Source organism: Euleptes europaea, chromosome 20 (genome assembly GCF_029931775.1).
Source record: "Euleptes europaea isolate rEulEur1 chromosome 20, rEulEur1.hap1, whole genome shotgun sequence".
NCBI classification, from domain to species: Eukaryota; Metazoa; Chordata; class Lepidosauria; order Squamata; family Sphaerodactylidae; genus Euleptes; species Euleptes europaea.
In genome coordinates this window covers 25,373,638-25,400,978 of record NC_079331.1, presented here as the reverse complement: position 1 = coordinate 25,400,978, position 27,341 = coordinate 25,373,638, and the positions used below count along the sequence as shown (strand labels likewise).

At 48.1% G+C, this 27,341-nt stretch overlaps 1 protein-coding gene across 1 annotated transcript in view; it reads right to left on the bottom strand.

The window, feature by feature from the left end:
• The window catches only part of PPIP5K1 (diphosphoinositol pentakisphosphate kinase 1), a 72,121-nt gene that overhangs the window by 30,962 nt on the left and 13,818 nt on the right, over positions 1-27,341 (bottom strand). The window contains exons 16-22 of the mRNA XM_056865856.1: positions 24,542-24,683; positions 24,198-24,421; positions 22,753-22,880; positions 22,170-22,284; positions 666-773; positions 459-575; positions 100-267 (exon numbers count right to left, since the gene is read on the bottom strand). Coding sequence (XP_056721834.1) covers positions 100-267; positions 459-575; positions 666-773; positions 22,170-22,284; positions 22,753-22,880; positions 24,198-24,421; positions 24,542-24,683 — 1,002 coding nt within the window. The remainder of the gene's footprint in view (positions 1-99; positions 268-458; positions 576-665; positions 774-22,169; positions 22,285-22,752; positions 22,881-24,197; positions 24,422-24,541; positions 24,684-27,341) is intronic.

The following is a 27,341-nucleotide window of genomic DNA, read 5'->3' as shown; positions in this document are numbered from 1 at the left end:
TGGTTTGGGACACAAGGGGAAAAAGTTTAAAACTTCGGGGGGGGGGGCTTGCAAACCTGCCCACACGCACCCCCCCACCTTTGGAAGAGATTTAGCTACCTCCATGGAGCCAGTCTTGCGGTTGCGGATCAAAGGCGACCGTCGCTGCACGTGGGCTGGCTCTGCGGGCTGCGGGGACAACTGCTGCACTGGGCTGGCCTCATCAGTGCCCTTGGACTTGGTCAAGTGCTCCAGACTGCCCTTCTCAGGCTTCTTTGTGGCTTCCTTCTGCAGGGGCACATGAAGCATCCAGCCTCGCCCTCCTCATGCTCATCACCAGGTAGGAGAAATCAGCCCAGCCTGGATCAAGCCAAGGAACCTCCTCCCAAACATGGGGCCTCTCCAAGCAGCTCCCAAGCAAGGAGGGGGCAGAGCAGATCCCCAGGGCAGAGGCTGGGGCCAGCCAGCCACTTACTCACCTCTGCCGATGCTGGCCGGAAGCCAAAGCCTGGCGGGGCACTGCTGTCCTCCTCACAGCCCTTCACCCCGGGGCTGAAATGCAGCTCCACGTGGAACCGCTCCTCAGAAGAGGGGTCCTGCCAAAACAGCCAGGCCTGTTGACCCAAAGGCCCTGGGCCCCCAGCCCCCCCCCCACCACCACACACACTTCTGCCCTTGGCCTTCACCTTATTGTTGTCCTCATAGAGCATGACAACGATCTGAGTCATGTAGTTCAGCTCCGAAATGGCACTCAAGTAGTCCATGGCCCGCTTCCATTGGGGGTCTTTGGATTCCTGCCATGTAAACACAAAGCCAGAGGCAAGAAGCAGGAGTCAGCAGATTCCCACAGTGCCATCAGACCTTGGTTCTGCCCCAAGCTGTCGCCACTCAGGGAACAAGAAAGTCAAGAGTTGATTTCACACAAGGAAAAATTTATAAATATAGCAAAGGTTGGCTTCCCAAAAAAGAAATAAAAAGTATTTTGTGCTACACCCTTCCACAGGACACAAAATAAAGATGCTGCTGTGCGGCATAAATACACCCCCCTTAAAAAATAACTGTGTGCCACAAAAATGGATTTAAAAATAAATCAGCACACACAGACTTAGGCCTTCAAATCTTTGTTTCATTTTTATTTGTACTGCTTTTTATCTGTGCATTTCAGAAATACAGCTACAGAAGAATCCTAGCTTCCAGCTTTACAAGTTCTGTTCCAGTAACTATTTCTGGCAATATGGAACCCGAATTCCAGAAAGAAATTTGGTACAGAAGAATTTCATAAGCATCTCTACAAAGAAGGGTGGGTTTGTGGTACAGCTCAGCTGCATCATCTCCCCAAGGCCTGCACATGAACGCCCTTTCTTCTCAAATAAGATCTGTCCTGTTTCCCCCACAGAGTATCCCAGAAGCTCACTACAGAGGTTCAGTGAAAGACAAACTCAGTAACCAATGGGCCAGACAGATTTTCACAGCTTCTTTGACCAGCATTAGCTGAAGAGTACAGAGGGTCCTTCAGTGCTTAGAACTTCTGCCTGATTCCCACGACAACAAGATCAGTGCAGGGGAGACCACTTACAGGTTTTCAGAGAGAATTCTCTCTTATGTGATTGTGACGCTAGAGGTAGGTGTGAGAGATCCCCCTCTCTGAGTTTGCTTCTCCAAATCAGTTGCTCAGACGTTGATACAGAAACAATCAATTTATTGAAGCCTTCAGGAGATGAGACAGGCACAGGTAGAAAGTTGCAAGTGAGGGGCTATACGGGTTTACAGAATATATTGACTCCAGGGCACTGGGGCACTGGGGTTCACACTTATTGTTATGGGAAGTTACAAGCTTGGCATAATACAAAACATCAGACGGATCCCAGGAAGTCTGGTGCGGCTATCACACTTCCAAGGCCGCATCGGCCTGAGGGAGTACTGGCAGGAAGAACAGCGGGGGGGGGAAGATACATGGGCCATCAGGCCTGGCGCCTGAGACCAGAAGGTGTGAACTGCTTTTACGAGTTCACTGATAACACAGCAGGTGATGGAAAGCAGAGACACAAAGACAGAGACCCTCACATTCTGCCCCCCTTAAGGCCCCCCCCCGGGGTCCCCGAGAGGACGAGGCTTATCGGGATAAGCGAGGTGGAATTCCCGGACTAAGCGAGGAGCCGCCATGTGGGGTGCGGCCACCCATTCGTCATGAGCGGAGCCAAGGTTTTTCCAGCGAACAAAGTAAAACAGTTTCCCTTTCTTCCATTTGGAGTCTAAAACCTTGGATATTTCCAAATGGGTGTCCCCTCCTACTACGGTAGGAATCTCGTGTGCGGGAGGGGGGTGGAACTGGGGGGCTGCCACATAGGGTTTGAGGAGGCTTATATGAAAGACTGGATGGACTCCTTTCAGAGTTTTCGGGAGGTCCAGTTCCACAGTAACCTCGTTGATTACTCTGGTAATGGGGAAAGGTCCCACATAACGGTCGCTCAGTTTTTTGCAGGGGCGAAGAGAGCGGAGGTTTTTGGTGGACAGATAGACTTGCTCCCCCACCTTGAGTTCCCATCCCGGAGACCGGTGTTTGTCTGCTTGTTCCTTGTACTTGCTTTTTGCCCTTTCCAGATTTTTGAGCAACCATGGCCAGGTGGATTTAACCACCTGAATCCACTCCTGAAGGTCAGGGGTAGACTGGAGCTCTGGCGAGACGGGGGCAGAACCGAAAGGGCCGAAATCCGTCCCGTATATAACTTGGAAGGGACTAAAGCCGGTAGAGGAATGAGGCGCATTGTTATACGCATATTCGGCAAATGGCAGCAGGTCGACCCAGTCGTCCTGGTGGAAATTTACATAGCAACGCAAATAACATTCTACCACCGCATTTACTCGTTCCGTTTGACCATCCGTTTGGGGGTGATAGGCGGAAGAAAGGCCCTGCTCTTCCACTCCCATTAACTTTAGGAAGGCCCGCCAGAATTTGGCAACAAACTGGACCCCCCGGTCGGAGAGGACCTTCCTCGGGATCGAGTGTAGCCTGAGGACGTGTGTGATGAACAGTTTAGCTAAGCCCTGGGCTGAAGGAAGGCCTGCACATGGAACGAAGTGAACCTGTTTGGAAAAGAGGTCTGTGATAACCCAAAGAACCGTTTTTCCCCGACTCGGAGGTAGGTCGGTGATAAAATCCATGGCGATGACTTTCCAGGGACGGGAGGGGCTCTCAAGCGGTTTGAGAAGCCCTGGGGGTTTTCCCATCCGTTTCTTGGCTGTGGCGCAGGTGGGGCAGCTGCGCACATACAACTCTACATCAGATCTCATACCGGGCCACCAGAATTGTCTTCGAACCAGGTGAAGCGTTTTTATGAAACCAAAATGACCCGCTAGCCTGGCACCATGTACAAGTCCCAATACTTCCTTGCGAAGAGAGGAGGGGACGTACAGTTTCCCCCCTTGCACCCACCAAGTGTTGGTACGTTCCAGGCCAGTGGGGAGGAGATGATGCTCCTCCTCCTGCAAGGAGGCGTCCCGGAGTCGCTGTTGGAAGGCTTCCGGAATGCCTTTGAGTGTAGGGGGGGTCTCCGGTGGTCGGGCTTGGGACCGGGTGGTGACGGCTAAGCTAGGAACTTCCCCTCGCTGCTCGGGAGTGAACAGGGAGTCGACTGGGCGATCGAAATCGTTGCGATACTGGGGAAGTCGTGACAAAGCGTCGGCTAGGGCATTTTCTTTGCCAGGGACATGTCTGAGAGTGAACCGGAACTTAGCGAAAAATTGGGCCCACCGAACCTGTTTGGCATTGAGTTTTCTAGCCCCCTTGAGGGCCTCAAGATTCTTGTGATCGGTACACACTTCGAATGGCAGTTCGGCCCCTTCCAAGAAGTGTCGCCATATGGTAAGGGCATGTTTGACCGCTGCTGCCTCCTTCTCCCAAATAGCCCAGTTGATTTCAGACTGGGAAAACTTCTTGGAGAAGTAGGCGCATGGTCTCAACCGTCCCCCCTCATCCCTCTGCAATAGGGCCCCGCCCATGGCTACATCCGAGGCATCCACTTGCACCACAAAAGGCTTGGTGCAATCTGGGTGAGCCAAAACGGGTTCGGATGAAAAAAGTAGCTTCAAACGTTCAAAAGCTCGCTGGCACTGGGGGGACCATTGCAAACGGGCTGAGGGAAGCGCGGCGCTAGCCCCCTTGTCCTTGGTACGCAACAGGGCAGTGAGGGGAAGCGCAACTTGGGCAAAGTTAGGAATGAAGTTCCGGTAAAAATTGGCAAACCCCAAAAACTGCTGAAGTTGGCGGCGGGTAGTGGGGGGTTCCCAGTCCTGCACTGCCTGGACCTTGGCGGGGTCCATTTCCAACCCCTGGTGGGAGATCACATACCCCAGAAATGTAATGGAGGGTTGGTGGAATTCACATTTGGACACCTTAGCATACAGTTTGTGCTCCCGCAGCCGCTGGAGCACCTCTCGCACTAAGCGCACATGGTCTTCCATGGTTTCAGAATAAATGAGGATGTCATCGAGAAATACCACCACCCCCCGAAACAGCAAATCATGCAAAACCTCATTAATTAATTGCATAAAGACACTCGGAGCCCCCGAAAGTCCGAACGGCATGACCAGGTACTCAAACATCCCAAAACAACTGGAAAAGGCCGTTTTGGGTTCGTCTCCTTCTTTGATGCGAATGCGGTGGTAGGCTTCTACCAAGTCCAGTTTGGTGAAGATTCGGCCCTCCTTTAATTGTGCTAGAAGGTCAGGAATAAGAGGGAGGGGGTAAGCATTAGACTGGGTGACTGCGTTCAGTCTGCGAAAGTCAATACACAGTCTTAAATCTCCCGTCTTCTTCTTTACAAAGAAAGCTGGGGCTGAATAAGGAGCCTTGGAGGGGCGTATGAAGCCCCTCGCCAGATTGACATCCAGATAGTCTCGCAACACTGTCTTTTCACTAGGGCTCATGGGGTAAACCTTTCCCTTAGACAGTTTGCCTTCCCCTACAATCTCGATGGCACAGTCCGTTTCTCTGTGGGGAGGCAGTTCGTCGCACTCTCTAACATCAAAAACATCAGTAAATTGCGAGTACTCAGAGGGTAATTGAGGAGAGATTGGGGCGGGGGACCCTACCAGTGCGGCGGCTGGAGTTCCGAGTACCCGCTCCTTGTCATGCAACCCACAGGGGTTTTCGGGGAAGGAAAGCACCCGTTTAACCCAATCAATGGAGGGATTGTGCCCCCTTAACCAGTTCATCCCTAACACCACAGGGGTTACAATAGGGGCGATGGTGAAATACAACCGTTCCCAGTGTTCCCCCACGGACATAATCACGGCTGCAGTTCTGTGGGTCACAGGGCCCCGTTTAAAGTCACTCCCGTCCATTTGGGAAAAACGGAGGGGTCCCGGAAGCCGCTTGCGCCGAACACCCAACTTCTTGGCAGTTTCCTCATTTATCATGGTGCGGGCACACCCCGAGTCGACCAACGCGGGGACCTCTAATGGGGGACCCCCTTTGGGTAGGGACAGATGAACACGCACAAATACATTGTCCTCTTGGGCGCTTACCATCGGTGGAGCTCCTTGCACAACGATGGGGACGGTCTGCTGCGGAGCCCCCTCTACAGCAGACCGACGGCGTTTTTTGCCGGCTGTTCCCACTCTTCCTCCTCGCTGGAAGAGGGGGACGGGGTGGTGGCTTCCGGGGAGCCGTCCGAATCAAAGACGGTATTTGTAATCCGGGACCCCGATGGGACCGTAGAGTCGGATGCCCCATCCTGGGGGCGCGCGTGGAGAGCGGAGGGTGCGCCGGAGCGCCGGCCCAGTGGTCCACTTCTGCGGCGAGGCTGGCTGTCGGCGGCCGGTTTCGTCGGCTCGGCCTGGGTTTGGCGGGGAGGGGTCGGACGGCCTGAGCGAGAGGGGCATTGCGATGCAAAGTGACCCTTTCCCCCGCAGATCAGGCAGACGCCGGCTTCGAACCGCTTGCGGCGTTCCGCGGCCGAGAGGACCCCGCCACCCCCTTGCCGGAGTTCCCGGCCACGGTCACCCCGGGGCCTGGGGTCTCGCCCAATCCGTTGCTTGGACAAGTTCAGGAGTTGTTTGCGATTCTCGATGTCCGCAGCATGGCGAACCCAACCTTCCACATCCGGGGGGTTCCCTTGCATGAAGGCCCAATGTTGGAGATCTGGGTTGAGACCCTCCCTGAAACATTGTACCAAGGTAGCCTCACTCCAGTCCAGAATTCGGCTAGCCAGTGACTGGAACTCACTTGCATACTGCGCCACCGACTTAGTCCCTTGGCGCAGTTGCATCAGGGAGGCTTTAGCCCGCTCACCTAGAGTCGGGTCCTCAAAACGGTTTCGGAGTGCTACCATGAACTCGTCCAGGGTTCGCAGCACCGGCGAGCGGAGTTCATACTGCAACACCATCCAGGCAGCCGCCTCCCCTTGCAGTAAGGAAGCCACGTACTGCACCCGGGACTCCTCAGAAACGAAGGTTCGGCCTTGTTCCCGCATAAAAATGTCTACTTGGACCATAAAAAAGGTCAACTGGTCTCCCGACCCGTCATACGTGACTTTCAGGTCCCGACGGGCCGGGGGGGCAGGGGTTGCGGGCGGAACTACCGGGGCCCCATCTGGGGGAGCACCGGCTGGAGGTTGCAATTTCAGCGCATCTAGGGTCGTGGCCATCTCACCCATTACGCGTTGCATGATCTCCATCTGCTCCTGCATAGCCCGGCGGTCTTCCTGCCATTGCTTTCGTTCTTCCTCCATGAGGGCCTCTTTGCGGGCCGGGTCTCCTTCGAGTCCCGTGCTGGGGAAGGCCAACCGGCGATCCTTCGCCGCGGTCCGCGAGAGCGACCAGCCCTTGGGAGAGTCCAGCCAATAAGTAAGCCCCCGGGGACGTCCGTCCCGATCTTGGTCGGGGGCGCGACCCTTCGGTTTCTTTGGCTTGGCTCCCTCCTCTTTAGGGTCCGGCTTCTCCGGCTCGTCCGGTTCCTTGGGGGCATCGGGGTTAGGGGTGGTGTCCTCGTCGGCTGACATTCTGTCCAAAGCGGTACAGCTGCAGTCCGGGAGGCAAGGACTTGCAACTTAATGTGAGAGATCCCCCTCTCTGAGTTTGCTTCTCCAAATCAGTTGCTCAGACGTTGATACAGAAACAATCAATTTATTGAAGCCTTCAGGAGATGAGACAGGCACAGGTAGAAAGTTGCAAGTGAGGGGCTATACGGGTTTACAGAATATATTGACTCCAGGGCACTGGGGCACTGGGGTTCACACTTATTGTTATGGGAAGTTACAAGCTTGGCATAATACAAAACATCAGACGGATCCCAGGAAGTCTGGTGCGGCTATCACACTTCCAAGGCCGCATCGGCCTGAGGGAGTACTGGCAGGAAGAACAGCGGGGGGGGGAAGATACATGGGCCATCAGGCCTGGCGCCTGAGACCAGAAGGTGTGAACTGCTTTTACGAGTTCACTGATAACACAGCAGGTGATGGAAAGCAGAGACACAAAGACAGAGACCCTCACAGTAGGCTTGTCTCTATCAGAAGCTTGGATGAGGGACTTCCGGGTCGGGCGACACCCCCCCCCCCCGTTACAAGCACGGAGCCGCGCTCCTGCCGTTCGCGGCCGCGGGACGCGAAATCAGCCACAGGAAGAGCCGGCATGCGGCATCCCTCGGGGTAAGAGGGGATGCAGTCCTGGGTGCCTGTGGCGGATCTGCCATGGGAGCGATAACCGCCGAGAAATCGGCGGCGGTTGCTCTGGCAGACTCCACCGAAGAGCCGGCGCCATCTTAAAGAAGACGGCAGGAGAGAGCGAGGTGGGACCCGATTTTGCTTTCATTTGGATTATAAATAAAGTTTATTTTTTTGGATATTAAAGTCACTAACTTGGGGTGTGTGGCAGTTGTTGTTTTTTTGTTTGTTAAGGACAATTCTGAACTATCTATAATTCAGTTACGCTCTGTGTTTGTGATTTTTGGCTTTTTGCCAGTTGAGTGACACACTCTAAGAAAGTTTGTTTTGTAAGCCAAGATCACTGAAGCAAAAGAAAGGAGTTGGAGGACAATCAAGTGACATGGCATAGAATTTTTTCAGTGGTCATAGTGATTGTTTTCTCCAAACTGATTTGTTTCATCTGAATGAATTTTGCATAATGATCTAAAAGAAACTTTCTGCCCCCCCCCCTACTTTCCCTTGGATTACAACAGCTAATTGCAATTTAAGTCCTTCTGGCTCACCAATGGGTGAGAAAGAGAAACACACCAAGGATATTTTAAAGGACACAAAGCTGGTGGTACAGCCTCCTCTTAGACGGTCCTCTGTGACTCAAACAACTCAAATAACTAAACAGACAACTTCTCCAATAGCAACAACATCTATTGCTACCAAGATGCCTTTAAAAACTAAACCTGAAGTTAAACCTGAAGTGACTCTGACCTCTGTGTTTGAACTGCTAACTAAGACTCATCAGGAACTTACAGAATGAAACAGGAGCTATCCCAGAACACAGCTACTATAGCTCAGAATTCAGCTGCAATAGCTGCTTTGCAGGACACAATTTCATCCCTGGCTGTCAGACAAGACAAGGTTGAAACCAAGCTCAAAAAAAATACACAGGAAACTAAAGAAATTAAGAAGAAGGTGGACACCTTGGAGATGTCAATAGCATCTGTAGCTGACAGAGAAGAGACCCAAAATGACCAAATGGCGATGATGGAGCTTAAGATAAAGGAATCTTCCCTACGTATACGTGGATTGAGAAAGAAAATTGAGGATCGGGACTTGCGTGGATATTTGAAGGTTCTCTTGGCAGATTTTTTACAAGAATCTGAAGAGGTTATCGCAGGGATGATTGTGACAGCTTACAGAATAAATTCAGCATATGCAACCAGGAATAAAGTACCGAGGGACTGCCTGCTTCAACTGTTTTCCAGAAGTCATAGAGACTTAATACTTAACACTCACTACAAAACACCATTGAAAGTTGGAGATGAGTCTTTGAGATTGATGAAAGAAATACCTGCAAGATTGCTGAGGAAAAGGAAGGACTTTATGGAGATCGCCCAACGTTTAAGACTCAGTGGAATCCAATACAGATGGAAATATCCACAGGGTGTTTCTTTTATCTTTAAGGCTAAAAGGTTCAAGTTCACAGAAGCGGATAAGGCTGACCAGTTTTTAAGAAGATATGACACTGAACTGGTTAAACCTTTCAAGTCAGCCAAACAAGTTCCAACTAGAGAATCCACAGAAGAAGAAAAGGCATCTGAAGCTTCTGGAGGTGGAGATTTGCCAGTAGCTTCACCAGAGGACTCTCCAACTGATGATACTGAAGACTGAATAGAATAAGGGGGGTAGGGGGGTAGCAGTAGTAGGAGTTAATGTATGCTAAAATTTATTGTGGAAATATATGGGATCTAACTGAAATTTGATATGTTACAAGTTCTATCTTGGAATGTTAATGGATTGAATTCTCCCAACAAAAGGAGGAAAATATTTCATCATTTACGAAAATCTAATGCTAATATTATTTGTTTACAGGAAACGCATATACTCCCAAAGGATGTTTTTAGGTTGGAACAAGCAAGGTTGGGTACCCTATTTATGGCATGTAATGATAGTAAGAAAACCAATGGAATAGCTATGTATATACCTGTCTTACTGCAACCAAACGTTATTTACCAAGATATAGAGGGAAGAGTTTTGTTGATGGAAGTAACATGTGGTTTTCAAAAGATATTGCTTGTGGGAATATATGCACCTAATACAAATCAAAAGGTATTCTATGAGAAATTAGCATTACTACTAGCTGAATATGCCGTTGAAAAAATGATATGGATGGGGGATTTTAATGGTGTTAAGGTACCTAAGGTGGATAGATCTGGGAAAAAGAAAAAAGCAAGTAATGAAGGAAAACTACCAGGGATTTTTGATGCTCTTACAGATCAGTGGGATATGTTCGATGTCTGGAGGCTGACACATGGTAATAAGAAGGGATATACTTTTTTTTCACAGAGACATCTTACGTATTCCAGGATAGATATGATATGGATGTCAAAGGGTCTGGTAGAGAATTCAGAAAATTCAGAGATTTTGCCTAGGGTGCTGTCAGACCATAATGCGGTTTCAGTTAAAATTAATGTGGGAAAAAGAGGTCACAAACCCTGGAGAATTAATGATTTTCTTTTAAAAAATAATAAAATAGTTGATAAATTGAAGGTCGAAATAAGGAATTATTTTAGAGAAAATATAGATAAAGGTATCAGTGAAGATATAGTTTGGGATGCTGGCAAAGCAGTAATTAGGGGACTTTTAATTCAACAAAATACAAGATTCTATAGGGAAAGGGAGAATAGGAAAAAATGTATATTGGATGAAATAAAGCAGGCGGAGCGATACTTATGTAGATTGAAAGATAAAGGGGCTAAACAAGAACAACAGAATAAGATTAGAAATTGGCCACACCAATATGAATTCTTAATTGCCGAAGAGATTGAAAGAAAAGTTACCGGTATGTATAACAAACAAAGATTTTTTGAACATGCTAATAAACCAGGTAAAATGCTAGCTTGGCAACTTAAACAGAGAGATAAAAAAATACCAATAACCCAAATTAGAAGGGAGGGTAAGATAACAAGAGTTAAAGAGGAGATAGCAGATGCATTTGTGAAATTTTATACAGATTTATATAAAAAAAATTTAGTTTCAGAGGTAGAAATGGAAGCCTATCTTACCAAATGGGATTGGGGGAAAATAACACAAGAAAATAAAGAATTTTTAGATTATCCGATAACTAAGGATGAACTGGAACAAGCAATAAATAAAAGTAAACTGAATAAATCTCCCGGACCAGATGGTTTTACAGCATATTATTACAAAATATTTAAAGAGCAATTAATCCCTTATCTTTTGGAAGTGATGAATTTAGGGATGACAAAAGGTATTATCCCTCAAACTTGGAAGCAAGCAAATATAGCTTTAATACCAAAGGCAAATTCTGATATATTGGAAGCTAAAAACTATAGACCGATTTCATTATTAAATATTGACTACAAATTATTTGTAGCAATTTTAGCTACTAGATTAAAACGAGTACTGAATCAATTAATACACGATGATCAGGCTGGATTTTTACCAGGAAGATTGATCAGTCAGAATGTAAGGGTGGTAATAGATCTTTTAGAATATGCGGAACAAGATACAACACAATAGCTTTGATATTTTTTGATGCTGAAAAAGCCTTTGATAATGTTAATTGGCAGTTCATGATTAAGGTATTAGATTCTATGGCTTTTGGTGACAGCTTTAAAACTGCCATAAAAAGTATATATACACAACAAACAGCTAATTTGATTGTAAATGGATTATTATCACCAAATATTGAAATTCAAAGGGGAACGAGACAGGGTTGTCCTCTTTCCCCTTTATTTTTTATTTTAGTATTAGAGGTATTATTGAATAATCTTAGAAAATCTAATGATGTAGTAGGGGTACGAATAGGGAAAAATCACTATAAACTTAAAGCTTATGCGGATGATTTAGTATGTTTTTTGATTGATCCGATTGAACAGTTTGACAGATGGAATAAAATTTTGGAGGTTTATGGAAAGCTTTCAGGTTTTAAAATTAACAAGGCAAAAACAAAAATTTTGGTTAAAAATATGACTCTTGCACAACAACAAATATTAATCAAAAAGTCGGGACTCAACATTGAACATAAAGTCAAATATTTGGGTATATGGTTATCGAATAATAATCTTAATTTATTCCAGGACAATTATGTAAATCAATGCAACAAATAAATTTTTTTTGATAAATTGGGGAAAAGTCCCTTTATCACTCTGGGGAAGAATATCAGTAATCAAAATGATGTTATTACCCAAAATGCTTTTTTTGTTTCAAAATTTACCAATAGTGACAGGGGTACAGATATTTGAAGATTGGAAAAAAGATGTTATGAGATTTCTTTGGGGTAAAGAAAGACATAGGATTGCATATAATAATTTAATAGAACTAAAGGAGACGGGAGGACTGGGATTACCGGATTTAAAAATGTATTATCAAGCGGCATGCTTCACCTGGATTAAGGATTGGATTCTCTTGGAGAATCCAAAGTTATTAGAATTAGAAGGATATAAGTTGCGATTCGGGTGGCATGCTTATTTATGGTATGAGAAACAGAAAGTGAATAAAGAATTTAACTTTCATATTATCAGGAAAAATTTATTACAAATATGGAATAAATATAAAGATGCTTTAGAAAGTAAAACTCCCGGGTGGATAAATCCTATAGAAGCATTTATGCGAAGAGGTGCACATTTAAATCTGGACTGTGATAATTATAGAGAATTGATAGATTATAGAGATGGAACATGGATATTGAAAACACGTGAAGAACTTCAAATAAAAGATTGGTTTATGTACTATAAATTAAATGATGTTTTTATTAAAGATAATAGGTTGGGATTTAACCATACCAAATCTAATCTTGAGACAATATTACTAAAGGGTAATAAAGGACTGATCGGAAGGATTTATAAAGTACTTATAGAATTGAATTTAGAACAGGAAAGGATCAAACCGGTCATGTTGAAATGGATGAGAGATCTAGGTTATAATATTGATTTGGAGATTTGGGAAAAGTTGTGGAAAAATGAATTTAGGTTTACTATTTTGAATGAAATAAGAGAAAATTTATATAAAATGTTTTATAGATGGTATATAACTCCGGTCCTATTAAGTAAAATGAAAAAAGATGATAAAGCGCTTTGCTGGAAATGTGGTACTGATACAGGTACATTTATGCATATCTGGTGGTTTTGTAAAAAAATTAGGAGATTTTGGCAATTAGTTATTAATGAGACTAATAATTTGATTAAAGTAAAAATTAAGAGAGATCCCGCTTTTTGTTTATTGGGTATTCCAAAAAAAGAATTGGATAAAGGTGACAGAGTCATATGTCAATATAGCTTTGCAGCAGCAAGGATTGTAATTGCTAAAAAATGGAAGCAAGCAAATAAACCTTCAATTAAAGAGTGGAGAGAAAAATTATGGATGTATATGCGGACGGCCAAAATTACAGTATCTTTACATGGTAAAGACATGGATGAATTTAAAATTACATGGTCAAAGGCCGCTGCATATTGGGATAAATCGGCAAAAACGGATTTTAAAAATATAGTTAATGAATTATAGTACAATGTGATTTTAACTAATGTATAATAATGTGATTTTTTCTTTTAGTCACGACACTCCATCGGAAGTCTATGGGTGATGGGCACTGTGGTGGGGGGTGGGATTTTGAACTAGGGCGTAATATATATTCTTATATGAATAATAATCCACTAACAGAAACTTACGCTCTATATATGTATGTATTATTTTTTCTCTTTTATGTATATATTTTTTGATTTATTATAAAAAACTAATAAAAAATTAAAAAAAAAGAAGAAGCTTGGATGACATGAACTGGTGGGGGGGGGGTCTGAACACCTCCTCAGGACAGTGGAAGCCTTGACAAAAAATCTGCCCACAGAGCGAGGAGGCAGCAAAACCCATACCGGGATCCCTTCCTCCACTGTTGGAGAAGAACGATGTGACCCAGCTACCACCTGGTGTCCGATTTGCCTTTCCTGGGCAAAGGGATAGAGCAAGAGCCACGGCAGAGCAACTCTAGGTCTTCCTGGGACACTCATCTGCCCAAGACCCCTTTCAGTCTGGGTTCAGGCCAGGCTACAGGGCAGAGGCAGTCCTTAGTCAATGATCTCTGATTGAATATCGACAAGGCCCACACACCTCTGATGCTCTTACTGGATTCATCAGCAGCCTTGGATACTGTGGGACCATGCCACCTTGTTGAGTCATTTGGAAGTAGATGTAGGGAGAAGCCATGGGTTGGCCATTGCCAAGACTCAAAGAGGTTTGATGTTGGGGCCAGTTGGCATCTGCGTAGGGCCTGCCTTGTGTTCCTCAAGTCTCAGTCCTAAACCTCATGCTACTCAATCTCCATGTAGAGGAGAAATCATTCCTGACTTTGGAATAGGTTGATATCAATACAGTGATGAAACCCAGCTGTAAATCTCTTTATCCAAACTACCTGGTGACACTACAGAAGTTCTAAACCATGGTCTGACTGCTGCGGTCAAATAGCTAAGGGTGAACAAGTTGGAACCACATCCTGACAAGACGGATGTGCTGTTGATTGGAAAGACTGAGGTCTTGAAGGGCAATCTGTGCTTTCTGCCTTTGAGGGGATACAGCCGCCACTCACAGACGTGACTAAGAACCAAGGGGTGATGATGCACCCGGCCTTCATCGCTGAGGCATCGAGCGAATGTGGCTGCAAAAAAGGGGGCATTAGCTCAGCTTCAATTAGCTTGAAAAATGGCCTCACCTCGACTTGGCTAATGTGGCCACGTGCCTCCATGCAATGGCTACTGTTAGGCTAGACTACTGTAATGCACTCCAGACAGGACTGCCCTTAAACACAACTCTGAAACTCCAGGTGGTTCAGAACACCACAGCAGCCCAGTTACTATCAGGCACAGAGTGGATTGTGTGCATCACACCCATCCTGCAGACACTCCATTGGTTACCAATCAGTTTACTGGGTTCTGTTTGCAGTTCTGGCTATCGCCTACAAAGCCCTTAACACCCTGGACCCACACACGTGTCCGCCAGCCTCTCCTGCTCTGCCGCGACACAACAGCTTCGCTCACTTGAGCAAAGCCTTTTGAAGGTGTCACTCAGCAAATGGAAACAATTGTTTGTTCAAATCTGTCCTCTGTGGTGGCCCCCACTTTATGGAACAGCCTGCCTGAAGTAGTCAGGAAAGCCCCCACGCTTTTATTGTTCCTCAGAATGCACAAAAAAAACCAGTTTCACTTACTTGTAACTGTTGTTCATCTGATGGTTCTTCTATGCAGTAACACATTGGGACTGCGCAGGCCAGCCACGGATAAGATTTGTCAGCTTCTAGAAAAATCTAAGAGAGTGCTCCCCCTCCCCTTGGGGCATGCAATCTCCCCGCCCCTCGGTCACATGACCCAAGCAGGAGGGAGCACTCTTCCCTCCAGTTCTCCAACCGGCCGCCACGAAACCAACCACTTAGACTAGCCCAACGGTCCCACAGTGGGGAAGGAGGGAGGGAATGTGTTACTGCATAGAAGAACCATCAGATGAACAACAGTTACAAGTAAGTGAAACTGTTTTTCATCTGAATGGCTTTTATGCAGTCCCACATTGGGAGAGTAGCGAGCTCGCTTACCAGGACGGTGGGTGTGGGACAGTCACCGGAATAAGGACTGCAGCACGGCACGTCCCACCGCTGCATCTCTCGCTGAATCCACATCCACAGCGTAATGTTTCATGAACGTAGAAGGGGTGGACCAGGTGGCAGCTTTGCAGATGTCCCGGAGATCAATCTTGACGAGAAGGCTACAGAGGCCGCATAAGCTCTGGTAGAATGAGCCTTGATCATAGGAGGGCATTCTTGGTGAGCCAGATCGTATGCTAGCTTGATGGCAGACGTGATCCACCTCAATAAGGTCTGAGGAGAAGCACGGTGCCCTCTACGGTTCCCCCCAAAGCAAACAAAAAGATTATCGTCCTTACGAAAGGACTGAGGCCTCTTAATATAAAAAAGGAGAGACCTCCGAACGTCGGGGGAATGTAACGCCCTGTCAGCATCCGAAGATGGGTTAGGGAAAAAAACCGGAAGGACAATGTCCTGTGCAAGGTGGAAGGCTGAAACTACCTTGGGCAAAAAGGAAATTTTTGGTTTGAGAACTACCCTGTTCGAATGAAACGTAGTGTAAGGGGGGAAAGTATGAAAGTGCTGATAAGTCACTCACCCTCCTTGCTGAAGTAATTGCGACCAGAAAGGCCGCCTTGAACGAGAGCAGAGCCAATTCGCAGGTAGCCAATGGCTCAAAGGGAGGTCTCATCAGTTGAGCAAGTACTAAAGAGAGACTCCACTGAGGCACTGGTGGAGCGACAGGAGGGTACAAATTAGTAAGACCTCTTAAAAACTTTTTGGAAAGGGGATGAGAAAAAACTTAAAAGGAGTCAATATCCAGATGAAAGGCCGATATTGCGGCCAAATAAACTTTAATGGAGGAATTAGATAAACCCTCATCCTTGAGGAACATCAAATATTCAAATACAACAGACAGTGGGCAGGTAATTGGTGAAACATTCATGCCTTCCGCCCACTCAGAAAAACGTTTCCACTTCGCATCATAAGAATGTCGTGTGGAAGATTTAAGTGAATGAAGGAGGACCCTAGCTACCCTGTCGGACCACTGCCCTGGGGTAGGACCCTCCAAGCAGCAAGTTGAAGGTCGGGGGGGAGTGGGAGGGATCTTTCAGGAGAATGATGTCGTTTCTCTGCGCAAGTGACATGAGCACTGCAAACCAAGACCTCCTGGGCCAAAAAGGAGAGACAAGAATGGCATTTGTCCCATTCTGAATCATCTTGGCTAGGACCTTTTGAAGTAGAGGGAATGGAGGAAAAAGGTAGAAGAGAGCCCCATTCCAAGGGATCTGAAAGGCATCCCCCATTGAGTCCGGGCCGGCTCCCGCCCTCGAGCAGAACGTGGGACACATCGCATTGAGGTGCGTGGCAAACAGGTCTACCTGGGGGTAACCCCATTGTTGGAATACGTGGTTGAGGCAATCGCTGTCCAGGGAGATCTCGTGTGCTTGGTTGGGAAGGCGACTCAGAGCATCTGCTAATGTGTTGCTCTTGCCCGCAATATGAATTGCCACGAGAGTGGCACCGTGATCTATGGCCCACTCCCAAATGTCACTGGCTTCCCTGGAGAGCAAAACGGACCCTGTGCCACCCTGCTTGTTATGTAGTACAGGGCGGTGGAGCTGTCTGTGGCCATTTGAATGTGCCGTCCATCGAGGTACCCTGCAGACGAAGACAGAGTGAGACGGATGGCACGGAGTTCAAGCAAACTGATATGTAACTGAGATTCTGAATGTGACCAAACTCCTTGTGAGGTAAGGTTATCGCAGTGGGGCCCCCATCCCGACAGGGAAGTGTCAGTGAACAGAAACCTGTCAGGAGACGGATTGAGGAAAGGTACACCTGATAAGACATTGATGTCATGTGTCCACCACTGTAGGGAGGAGATTACATATCTGGGGATGGACAGGCGCTTATATTGAGGGTCCACATTAAGCCTGAACACCCGAAGGAACCAGTTTTGAGGGGGCGCATACGAAGCCTGGCAAATTCCACCACAGCCGTGGTGGAGGCCATGAGGCCTAACAGCTTTTGTATTTGATGCGCAGTCTGAAACCTTTTCCTTGAAAATTTAGTCACCATTTTCCTGATGGCACAGGCCCTCAGTAAAGGGAGGAAGGCTCTAGCCAACCGAGCATGTAAACATGCCCCAATAAAAGTCTGGGTTTGGGCAAGAATCAACTTGGACTTCTCAAAATTAACTAAGAGACCCAAGTCATGAAAGGCTGAAAGAATTAAGTCCACTTGTATGGACAATTCCGACTGTGAATGGGCCACCACCAGCCTGTCATCAAGGTAAGGGAATATAACACATCCCTTAAGGGCAAGGTGAGCCACCACCACGGCGAGGCACTTTGTAAAGGTTCGTGGGGCTGTTGACAGCCCAAAGGGCAACACATTATATTGATAACACTTATCATTACAGCGAAAGCGTAAAAATTGGCGACACTTTGCATGAATCGATATATGAAAATAAGCATCGCGGAAGTCTATCACCACAAACCACATGTGACTATCAAGGAAGGGGAGAACTTCATTAAGAGTAAGCATGCAAAACTTTCTGGTCTTAACAAAGACGTTTAGGTCCTGGACATCCAGGATAGGGCGTTTTCCCCCACCCTTTTTATCTACTAGAAAAAAGTGGGAGTAAAACCCATGATTCTGCTCTGATGGAAGAACCTCTGAAATGGCTCCCTTATTCAGTAGAGTGTGAACCTCCTTCACCATAAGATCCTGGTCAGACGATGAAGAGCGGCCCAAGGGCCTATAAGGAGGTAACATGTCAAATTCAATAAAGTAACCAACATTTATTATTTGAAGAACCCAAACATCGGTAGTGATTAAAGACCAGGCATGAAAGAAAGGCGACAGTCGGTCAAGAAAATTAACAGGCACGTCTAGTCATGCCTGTTTTGGTTTGCCAAAAGTACCCGGTGACCCTCTCGGACCTCTACGGGCCCTGTTTTTGGGAAATTTCCTGTCCTGTTGTGGGCGAGGAAAGGACGGGCGGAAGGAGGGCTGGTGAAAAGAACCTTGGAATCTATAAGGACGGGTAGGGTGATTCGGTTTACGACCAAAGAAACGCTTGTTGGCGTCGGGAGCCTGGTGGGTAATCCCTAGGGATTTGGCGTTCGTTTTATTTTTCTTCAAGCGATCCAAAAAGGTGTCGGTTTGGTCGCTAAACAAGGCCGTCCCTTCGAAGGGAAGGTCCTCAATACGGGCTTTGGTATCGTGAGGGAGCGCAGACTGACGCAGCCAGGCGTGTCTGCGGATAACAATGGTGGAGGCTATGGCCTTGCTGGATGAATCCGCCACATGTCGAGCAGCCGCTAACTGCTGCCTCGCTAGGGACATGCCCTCTGATTGAACAGCTAACGCTGAGGGGCGTTGATCATCAGGGATGAGAGCAATTTGTGGTGATATGCGATCCCAAAGGGAATATTGATATCTTGCCATCATGGCAAGGAAATCAGATATGCGGACACTAACCGCGGTCGAAGAATAAACTTTCCTGGCTCACTGCATCACGAGGTGATGAGTGAGCTCCCGACCTGTACTTGCCAGGTAAAGCTTCCACTATGACTGAGTTGGGGGGATTGGTAAAGGAACTCCCCACCTTCCTTACGAATCTTGCACAGATTCTCTATACATTTAGTGGAAGAGGGGACTGAGGCTGGCTTAGCCCAGTTGGTGTGAAAAACCTCTAAAACACTTTTTAACATAGGAAAAACCGCAGGGCCTACATCAGGATTGTGTAGGATGTCAATGAGACCTGAGTCCTCAGGTTTGAACTCAATCTTAAGGGCCTTTGACATACGGATTAACTGTTCTGCATAAGAACGGATATCCCCAACAGGAGATGAGGATTTAGAGTCCCCAACAACGTCCTCCAGTGATGGAAGAGATGTGCGGGTCTCGTCTTCCTCATCCGAGTCAGGCAAGAAAGGGATCATATTCAGATCGATCATCGTCCCTTAATATAGGAGACGACCCAAGGGGCTCAGGAATGTGGTCTTGCCTTGAAGGATGGCGAGATGGTGTAGGGACTCTCAGAGGAGAGCGAGAACGGGAGTGCTGGCGACTGTGGACGTTAACTGGTGAGCCCGAGTCGGCTGATGGGGTAGTGTAACGGCGTCGACGAGCCCCTCGGCGTTAACAGGAAGAGGACCGACGAAGAGAGCAGCTCCGATGACTGGAACGGCTCCGTCGATTGGAACGGCTCCGACGACTGGAACGGCTCCGATGGCCCCGACGTCTGGAACAGCTCTGACGACTGGAACGGCTCCGACGACTGGAGCGGCTCCGACGACTGGAGCGGCTCCGACGACTGGAGCGGCTCCGACGACTGGAGCGGCTCCGACGACTGGAGCGGCTCCAATGATGGCTCTGACGGCTGGAACGGCTCCGACGACTAGAGCAGCTCCGATGTGTAGGACGCCGCCGGCGAGTGTACCGACTCCGACTCAATGACCTGCTCTGACGAGAGGAGCATGTAGAAGGACTCCGACGGACGGAACGACTCCGACGAGGAGTACGGTTCCGACGGGGAGACCGACTCCGACGGGAGGAGACCAGACTTATGGAACAGCGCCGAGAGATGGAGCCTCGACAAGGCTTCTGGCCGGGTTTGAGCCGGGACGAGCCCTTTGTTGAGTCCAAGCGAACCTCCTCAGCTGGCTGGCGGGGTTCCTCTTGGATGATGTCATCTTGGGGCTGTGCTGGTGTCAGCGCAGCTCCCTGGGCCACCAACGGTGGGGATTTTGTTGGCACTTGGGGCACATCCTTATAAAGATGAAGGAGGTGCTCCTTAAATTCCGCTTAAACCTCTTGGGCCCTGCTCGGATCTGGAGCCGAGGGGGTGGCCAGAGGATGAGGAGGCGAATCCTCAATAGTAATGGTTGGCTGCTCAGCCTTTTCAAAGGAGCGTGGAGCCGCGGAATGAGGCGCCTTAACCTGGGCCCGGTGCCTTGATGGCGTCAAGGGCGACCGGCGTTGAAGAGACTTGGGCGACCTCGAAGACGAGTGGTGCCGACGAGTCCTTGGCGATTTCGAGGATGAATGGCGTCGAGATTTCGGCGACCTAGAAGGCGGTCGGCGCCTAGGAGATTTGGAGCGGGAAACACGCTTTGATGAACCGCGGCCGTCTTGTGAGCCCGGAGCGATGAATTTCGCTGGCCGGAGGACGACCGATGATGACCTCTTAGAAGGGGTAACCCCGCTGGACTTATTGGCCGGGGCACCTTCCACAGATTTAGCCTTACCGGTCGGGAGGCCAGAATTGACAAGATTACCTTGCGGGCGGAGGGACTCCTTGTAGAGATGGGAGATTAGACGAGTGGAGCAATCTCCAAGGCCTTAGCAGTAAGTTTACCACAACTCTTGCAAGTTGCAGCAACATGGCCTTCCCCCAGACAAAGGAGGCATTCCTTGTGAGGATCGGTCTTCACTACCTTCGCACCGCAAGTGGAACATTTCTTGAAAGGAGGAACCTTCTTGGACTCCATTGCTAGAGACGAAGCTAGGCACGTTCTCTCTCCGTGGCGGAAGAAAGAGAACTGGAGGGAAGAGTGCTCCCTCCTGCTTGGGTCATGTGACCGAGGGGCGGGGAGATTGCATGCCCCAAGGGGAGGGGGAGCACTCTCTTAGATTTTGCTAGAAGCTGACAAATCTTATCCGTGGCTGGCCTGCGCCTGCGCAGTCCCAATGTGGGACTGCATAGAAGCCATTCAGATGAACAGAAATGTTCAGGAGGGTATTTTTACAAATCAATTATAATAGCAATATAATGGAAAAGAACAGGAGGTTATTTCTGTAAGAAATAGTAACTATTGCACTATTGATTGTACACCTCCCTTTTTACTGTGTCCTACTAACACCGTCTCTTCAGCATGATATGTCGTGCTTTAGACCAGTATTTGTTTGCATTGGTTTTCCACTTCTGTAATCCTAGTCCTACTGCATTGTTTACTGGAGGTCTTTGCTGCCTGATAAAACTGTCTTTCATATTTTGCAATCTGCCTTGAGTCTCAGATGAACAGGTGGACTACAAATGAAGTTAATAATTAAATTGTGAAATGAGGTAGTGATGGCCAGGAGCCGAGATGGCTTGAAAAGGGGGTAAAGACAGATTCATGGAGGACAGAACCAACATATTCAGAGGCAGTCAACCTCTAAATGCCAGTGCTAGGAGGAGGCAACATGGGGGGGGGGCTTGGCTTCTAACCCCTACTAGTTGACCCTCCAGGGTCCCTTACCTCTGCGAAACCAGGCGCTGGACTATACGGACCACTGGTCTGATGAGCAGGGCTCTTCGGGTGTTCTCCCTCTCCAACTAATGCCCAGCTGGAGTCCATTTTGCCTCCGATTTCCTAGAGCATTTACTCTTCTCCAACATGGTCCTCTACTATATAATTTCCACCCTCTCTACTACACCAAGCCCTCACCAAAATCAGGGAAGACAAGTTCACTGCCAAATGCAACAGACTCCCTTCCTCCATTTCTCTTCCTGTCTACTTCAGTGCCCCAAATGGGTCCTCCTCTGCCATCCCTCTCTCTGTCAGGATCCCTCAAGGATCCTTCCGTCTCCTCCGATCAGACGAATGCCAGATCACATTGCTTTACAACACTGCAAGACAACAATCTTCACCACGTTGGCAAAGGAAATCTGGTCATCTCTGGCCCTGACTACTGCATCCTCCACCTCCCCCACCTTCCACAGTCCCACCATGGCTCACTTTCTTCTTGTTCTGGCCATGGTTTAGCAAACAGGCCCACTACAGGCAGAGCCCTTTCACAGGATCCCAAGGCATCTGCTACAGGAAGTGAAGTGGACTCCAAAGGACTGCAAATGCCCTCCCTCCTTAAGAAGGGAACTAGAGAGCTGCAGCATTCCCAAGAAAACTGCCACAAAACTGAAGGGGGGAGGAACTGACCTCTAGTCACAGACTCTTTGTAGATAGCACACTTACATCCAGGAGGCCCCCATAGCGGAATATGCTAAGCAGGGAGTGGACATGGCTCTCACTGGTGAAATATAATCGTGTTCGGACATGGCGCCCTGGAGACAAGACCCCTCTTGAATACCTGAAAAGGAAGTGGCGTGTAGCATCATGAATCACAATTCAGGCAACGTATGATCCTGGCCATAGATAGCTTCTAAAGAGTGGGGGTTAAAATTAACAGCCCTGTTGATCTATGTGGCCTGGAAAGTAGCTCCAATGCTGTGGAAGGCCAAGAAATCCAGAGCATGTACCAGATGGCAGTATGATGGCCCAGGGACAGGAGACAACACAAGCCATCCTCAGGTAGACATGGCCGGTGGCCACCACCCTCCCACCCACACCTGCCAGAGGCCACAGCCAGTCACAGCAAGACCAGACCCAAGGGTGCTGCTGAGGGCCCTTCTGCGTGCTGCAGCAAACTGAGAGACTTTTTGCCTTCTCGGAAAATATCCCCAGAGAGCTCAGCAGGGTCTGCTGGCAACTGGCCAGGAGAGGCAGGTATGACCCTCCTGTCCCCCAGGCCACCAAGACCCTCCGGCACAGTCCTTACAGGGGGTGCAGTTTGTTCACCGACTCATCCTCGTGGGTCCTCTGGAGGTCCAGCTGGATCTTCCTGATGAGAGGCAGGCAGAAGCCAACTGCAATCTCCAGCTTCTCTTGTTTGTTAATCCCATATTCCTGCAAGGAGATGGGAGGGCGGAAGAGGCAACGACAACACAAGATAAGACAAGGAGGTGCATCTTGCTCAAAACCTATACCTGACCTTTAACTCCATGAAGCCCAGAGAGCCCTCCCTCCCAGCAGGTGTTAAATCTGCTCCCTAAACCAGGTGTGCACTAGAGGAGAGCTCTCAGCATTTGGCTGCACTGTCACTGGGGGGGCTAGGGTGGACAGGTCTCCTTCGTATGGCAGCCCTGGTGCCCTCACAACCAGTACTGCAAGACCGGATAACACAGGTTTGGCAGAAGGGGAGGGGGAACAACCCTCCCCAATATACAGTTGGTATATTCAGAGTCCTTCCCAGCTGGGAGGTGAGGGAGGAGATAAAATGATCAACTTGTTTGAGAGAAGCATTCAAAAGACAAGGAGGAACCCGAGGAAGAAAACCTGAAGCTGTACCAAAGCTGGAAAGCAGCCATAGTTAAGTGCCTCCCACCTTTGCACCCATCCATCTGAAAGAAGAACGTAAAGGGAACTAAGCCTCCCTGGCAGCTCAGAGTAAGAAAGGGGGAGGCTGAGAGGATGAAATCCCATATGACAGTCCTCTCAGGGAGAGGGGCTGCCTCTGAGTGATGAGAAAGAGCAGGCCAGAGCAGAACAATCCACACCCAGACTTCCTTCCAGCCCTGCTCTTCCTCTAACCCCATCCTTGCTTCTTTCCTTTCTTGCTCATACCAGCAAGGGAAAGAAGCAGAACAGTAAGGCAGTGCCATTATGACATGCGGTTGTATTTTTCATTTTCTCCTTAGTTTTGCTTTTGAGGATATTTCTGGAGGGATTCCATTTCAGACCTCCAGAGGAAACAAGAGAAAGTAGCTAAGCAATCTGCTTTAGAATAATGTAGGGTAACTTAAGAGAGCTTAGGTTTCAACTAAAAGGGTAGGAGATGATTACAAGGGTAAGCAATCGAACTGCTATTTGTCTGTATGGTTTGTTTTTATTGGGCATGTGTGTTTTATATGTATTATTTTTTGGTTAGATGTGTCTTTTATTTACTTCAGTTAGCTATGATGTTTACTTGCCTTGCCTAAAACGGTGACAAGTATGTTCATTCTTCCACTGCCCATGTGTTTAGCCATCTCACATTTCATGCATTTTCTCTGCTTGAAGTGTTGCTTTTGTATTATTTGTGGTTCCTGCCCTGGGCAAAATGAAGCAGCTCCCTTTTTCTCGTAACCCAGCTACTGTGCCTGCCTATGTGCGTTCCGTACCAGTAAGCATTTGCTGCTCATCAGGGCCCAGATCTCCCGCAGTCCCAACTGGAGCGTGCCATACCTGGGGGATGACGACGTCAGCCAGAGCCTTGGAGAGCCTGAAAAGCTCTGCGGTGCCCTCCAGCTGGAGGGAGGTGTTGTGCTGCACGTCATACTTGATACAGTCATAGATGTCCGGGATCTTGCTGATGTCATAGCGCCTGTTCTTCAGGCGGAAATCCTGCTCGAGTTTCTTCCAGCGCTGCAGCATCAGCTCCAGGGTCTCGCTGTGGTAAAGCTGAAGGTCTGAGCAAGCAACAGAGCACACTTGGTCACTACCGGAAAAGACCAGTGTACCCACAGGAGAGGAGAGGAATCCAGATGAGGAAGGCCACACACACAAAGCCCAACTATTCTTCTCCCCACCTGCAAACTTAGGGTCCTCCAGCCGTTTCTGGATCTGGCAGGTAAGATTCTCAATCAGGGCAAAGACCTGGTCACAGACCTCCACAGGGTTCTGGATGATGCCCATGGACTTGATGAGCGAGGCACTGCCGGTTGGTGCCAACTGAAAGTAGATGACACAGCAAAGGGTTAATCCGTCCTTCTGCTCCTCACAGGGCTGAGCCAAGCCTTCATCAGCTCCCATCTTGAATTGGTGACGCTGAACCAGCTCCCTCTTGTCTGAAGAGCAAGGCCTTCCTTCCCCACACCATCTTGTCAAGGAAAACTAATATGTGAGTAGCATATATGGGGACCTTTTATCTTTCTCTGAGGGGGCGGGACATGTCAAAAATTGCAGGCAGGCTTGTGTGTGTGTGTGTGCATTGGTGTGACTGAGGGGGCGGGGCCACGTGTTTCAGCTGCTGGCAGGCAGGGTGTGTGTGTGTGTGTGTGGCCATAGCTCTCTGTACAGGAGGGGGAAGATGGCTGGGAGTTTTCCCCCAGTCGGTGGAGTTGTAGAGCACTTCTGAGTGGTTATTTTAACCCATGCCACCTCCAGCCAGATTACCCAAACATGTTTTTTACATGCCTGAGGGTTTTTTTTAGCACCCTGTGTTTAGGGCACAGAGTGTGCTTTACGCAATAGCGTGTTTCAGAGCCCCTTTACAGAACAGGCAGCCTAAAGTCCTGTTTTTTTCTATGCCAAGCCTGCTTGCCATTTTTTCAGTCCCCAAGACAGAAAGAGAGAGCTCATACCCTGCCAGAAAATATTTTTGTTAGTCTTTAAGGTGCTACTGGACTCTTGCTCTTTTCTACTACTGCAGACAGACTAACACTGTGAATTATCAACAAGAGATGGATTGACTCAATAAAGGAAGCCACAGCCCTCAATTTGCAAGACCTGAGCAAGGCTTTCAAAGATAGGACATCTTGAAGGACTTTGATTCAAAGGGTCGCCATGAGTCAGGGGCTACTTGATGGCACTTAACACACACACACACACTTCTGCATTTGTATGCGTTTTTTGCTTTCTACCTTTAAAAAAATGCAAGATTTCCTTTTATAAAGCATCACTTTTCTTTTCAAACATAAAATTGCCTGTGGACTAACACTATAACCTCCGTGGGGCTGACCCTGAAGACAACCCAGAAATTGCAAATGGTTTAAAAAGCAGCAGCCGATCACTGCCCCACCCAAACCATAGCACACCCCCGATGGCACTCAGCTCTATGCCAGTGCAGAGGTCACATTGGTACAGCAAGGTGCATCTCCAGCTAACACCAATATAAGGCTCGGCTGCCACTTTAAGCCCTCTGGGAACAGAGGCTGATGTGGGGCTGTGGGGCTCTGACTGGCATCATCCTCGTGTGTGCCATATCAATCTTCCTCTGCCTGTTCTTCCTCCATTACATACAGCGCGCGCGCACACATCCCACCATATACTGTTCATCCTCCTATCCCAGCTACACTCTGCAAACTACAGACAGCCCTAACCTGCTACTTCCCTCTCACACAGCCTCCCCTCCAGGACTGGGGATGCCACCAGAAATCTCTCACCCTCCCATGGTGTCAGTACTGCCTCTGCCGTGCCCTGGCATGACTCCTAATGCAGCACCTGGCCACTGTACTCGGATAAGACCTCCGCTCAAGGCCTTCAATCAGGACAGCTGAGCAGCAACGAGTAGCAGCAAGGACTGTAGCAGTAGAAACAGGAGCACAACAATGCAAAAGGCAGCACAGCCCCTGGATTCCCCACAGAGTTTCCTTACAGGAAGGCTAATTAAAAGCCAAGCTTTCCACATTAACTCTAGCACTGGGTTGCTTTGAACTAGCAAAAAAAGTCACATTGGTTTAGTTATACTGTTAAGAAGATATTTGCCTTCTAGAAATCAGTGCCTGTTTTCAATGTCAAGCTTGGAGTTCCCCTGCCACCTGAGAATGAAAACCTTTCTAGTTTTCATTTTCATGCTATTAAAAGTTCCTCCAACATGTGATACTAGGTATCAGAGTCACATTTACATATAAGTGTAGAAGTCTAAATGGAACAGCATGCTATAATTTATACCCTGGTGCTTTTTTGTAAAGCTTAATTTCTCCACATGCACCCAAAGAAAGCTGTTTCTGATAACAATAATTTTTCAAATTTGGGGTGCACAGAGGGGTCTCACACCTTTCCTGCTACTTTCCCAGCCACCCCAGGACTGCTCTGCTAGAACAGAGCTTGAGTGATAGATACAAGCAGTTTGACCTGTGAAGCACTTGCAAGACTCTCGCAGCAGTCTGGTGTGCAAACATCAATAAACCAAGCAGCAGCGTCGCTCATGAAAGGGCAGAGGAACTCCCCATGTTCCAGGGACTGACTATGGCCAGCCAAAAGAGAAAGAAACAAGCCCGCAGCCACTAACAATCCACCTTCCTCCTGGGGCAGAGCATCTTAATCACCCCCTCATTCCTGCCAAGGTTTGAAGTCCTCTCCAACCCAAGATAAGCCAGTTGCAAACAATCCGGCCCAGGCCACAGACTATGGCAAAGGGATCAGAGAGGTCTTTCTGTTTTGGTCTTGGCTGGTTCACAAAACCAAACTGACTGTATGGTCTCCATTATGTGCAGGGAAGGTTTGGTGAAAGCCCTGAGATTGTCAAGAGGACCAAGAACTCCTGAGCCACATCAAGGCAGAGGTCTGCAAGGAGCACAGAACTCCTCCAAGTCCAAGAGCTGTACTAATATCTCAGGTAGGGAGCCTGGTAAGCAGCGGGGTGGGGACATAGCAAAAAAATGCCCA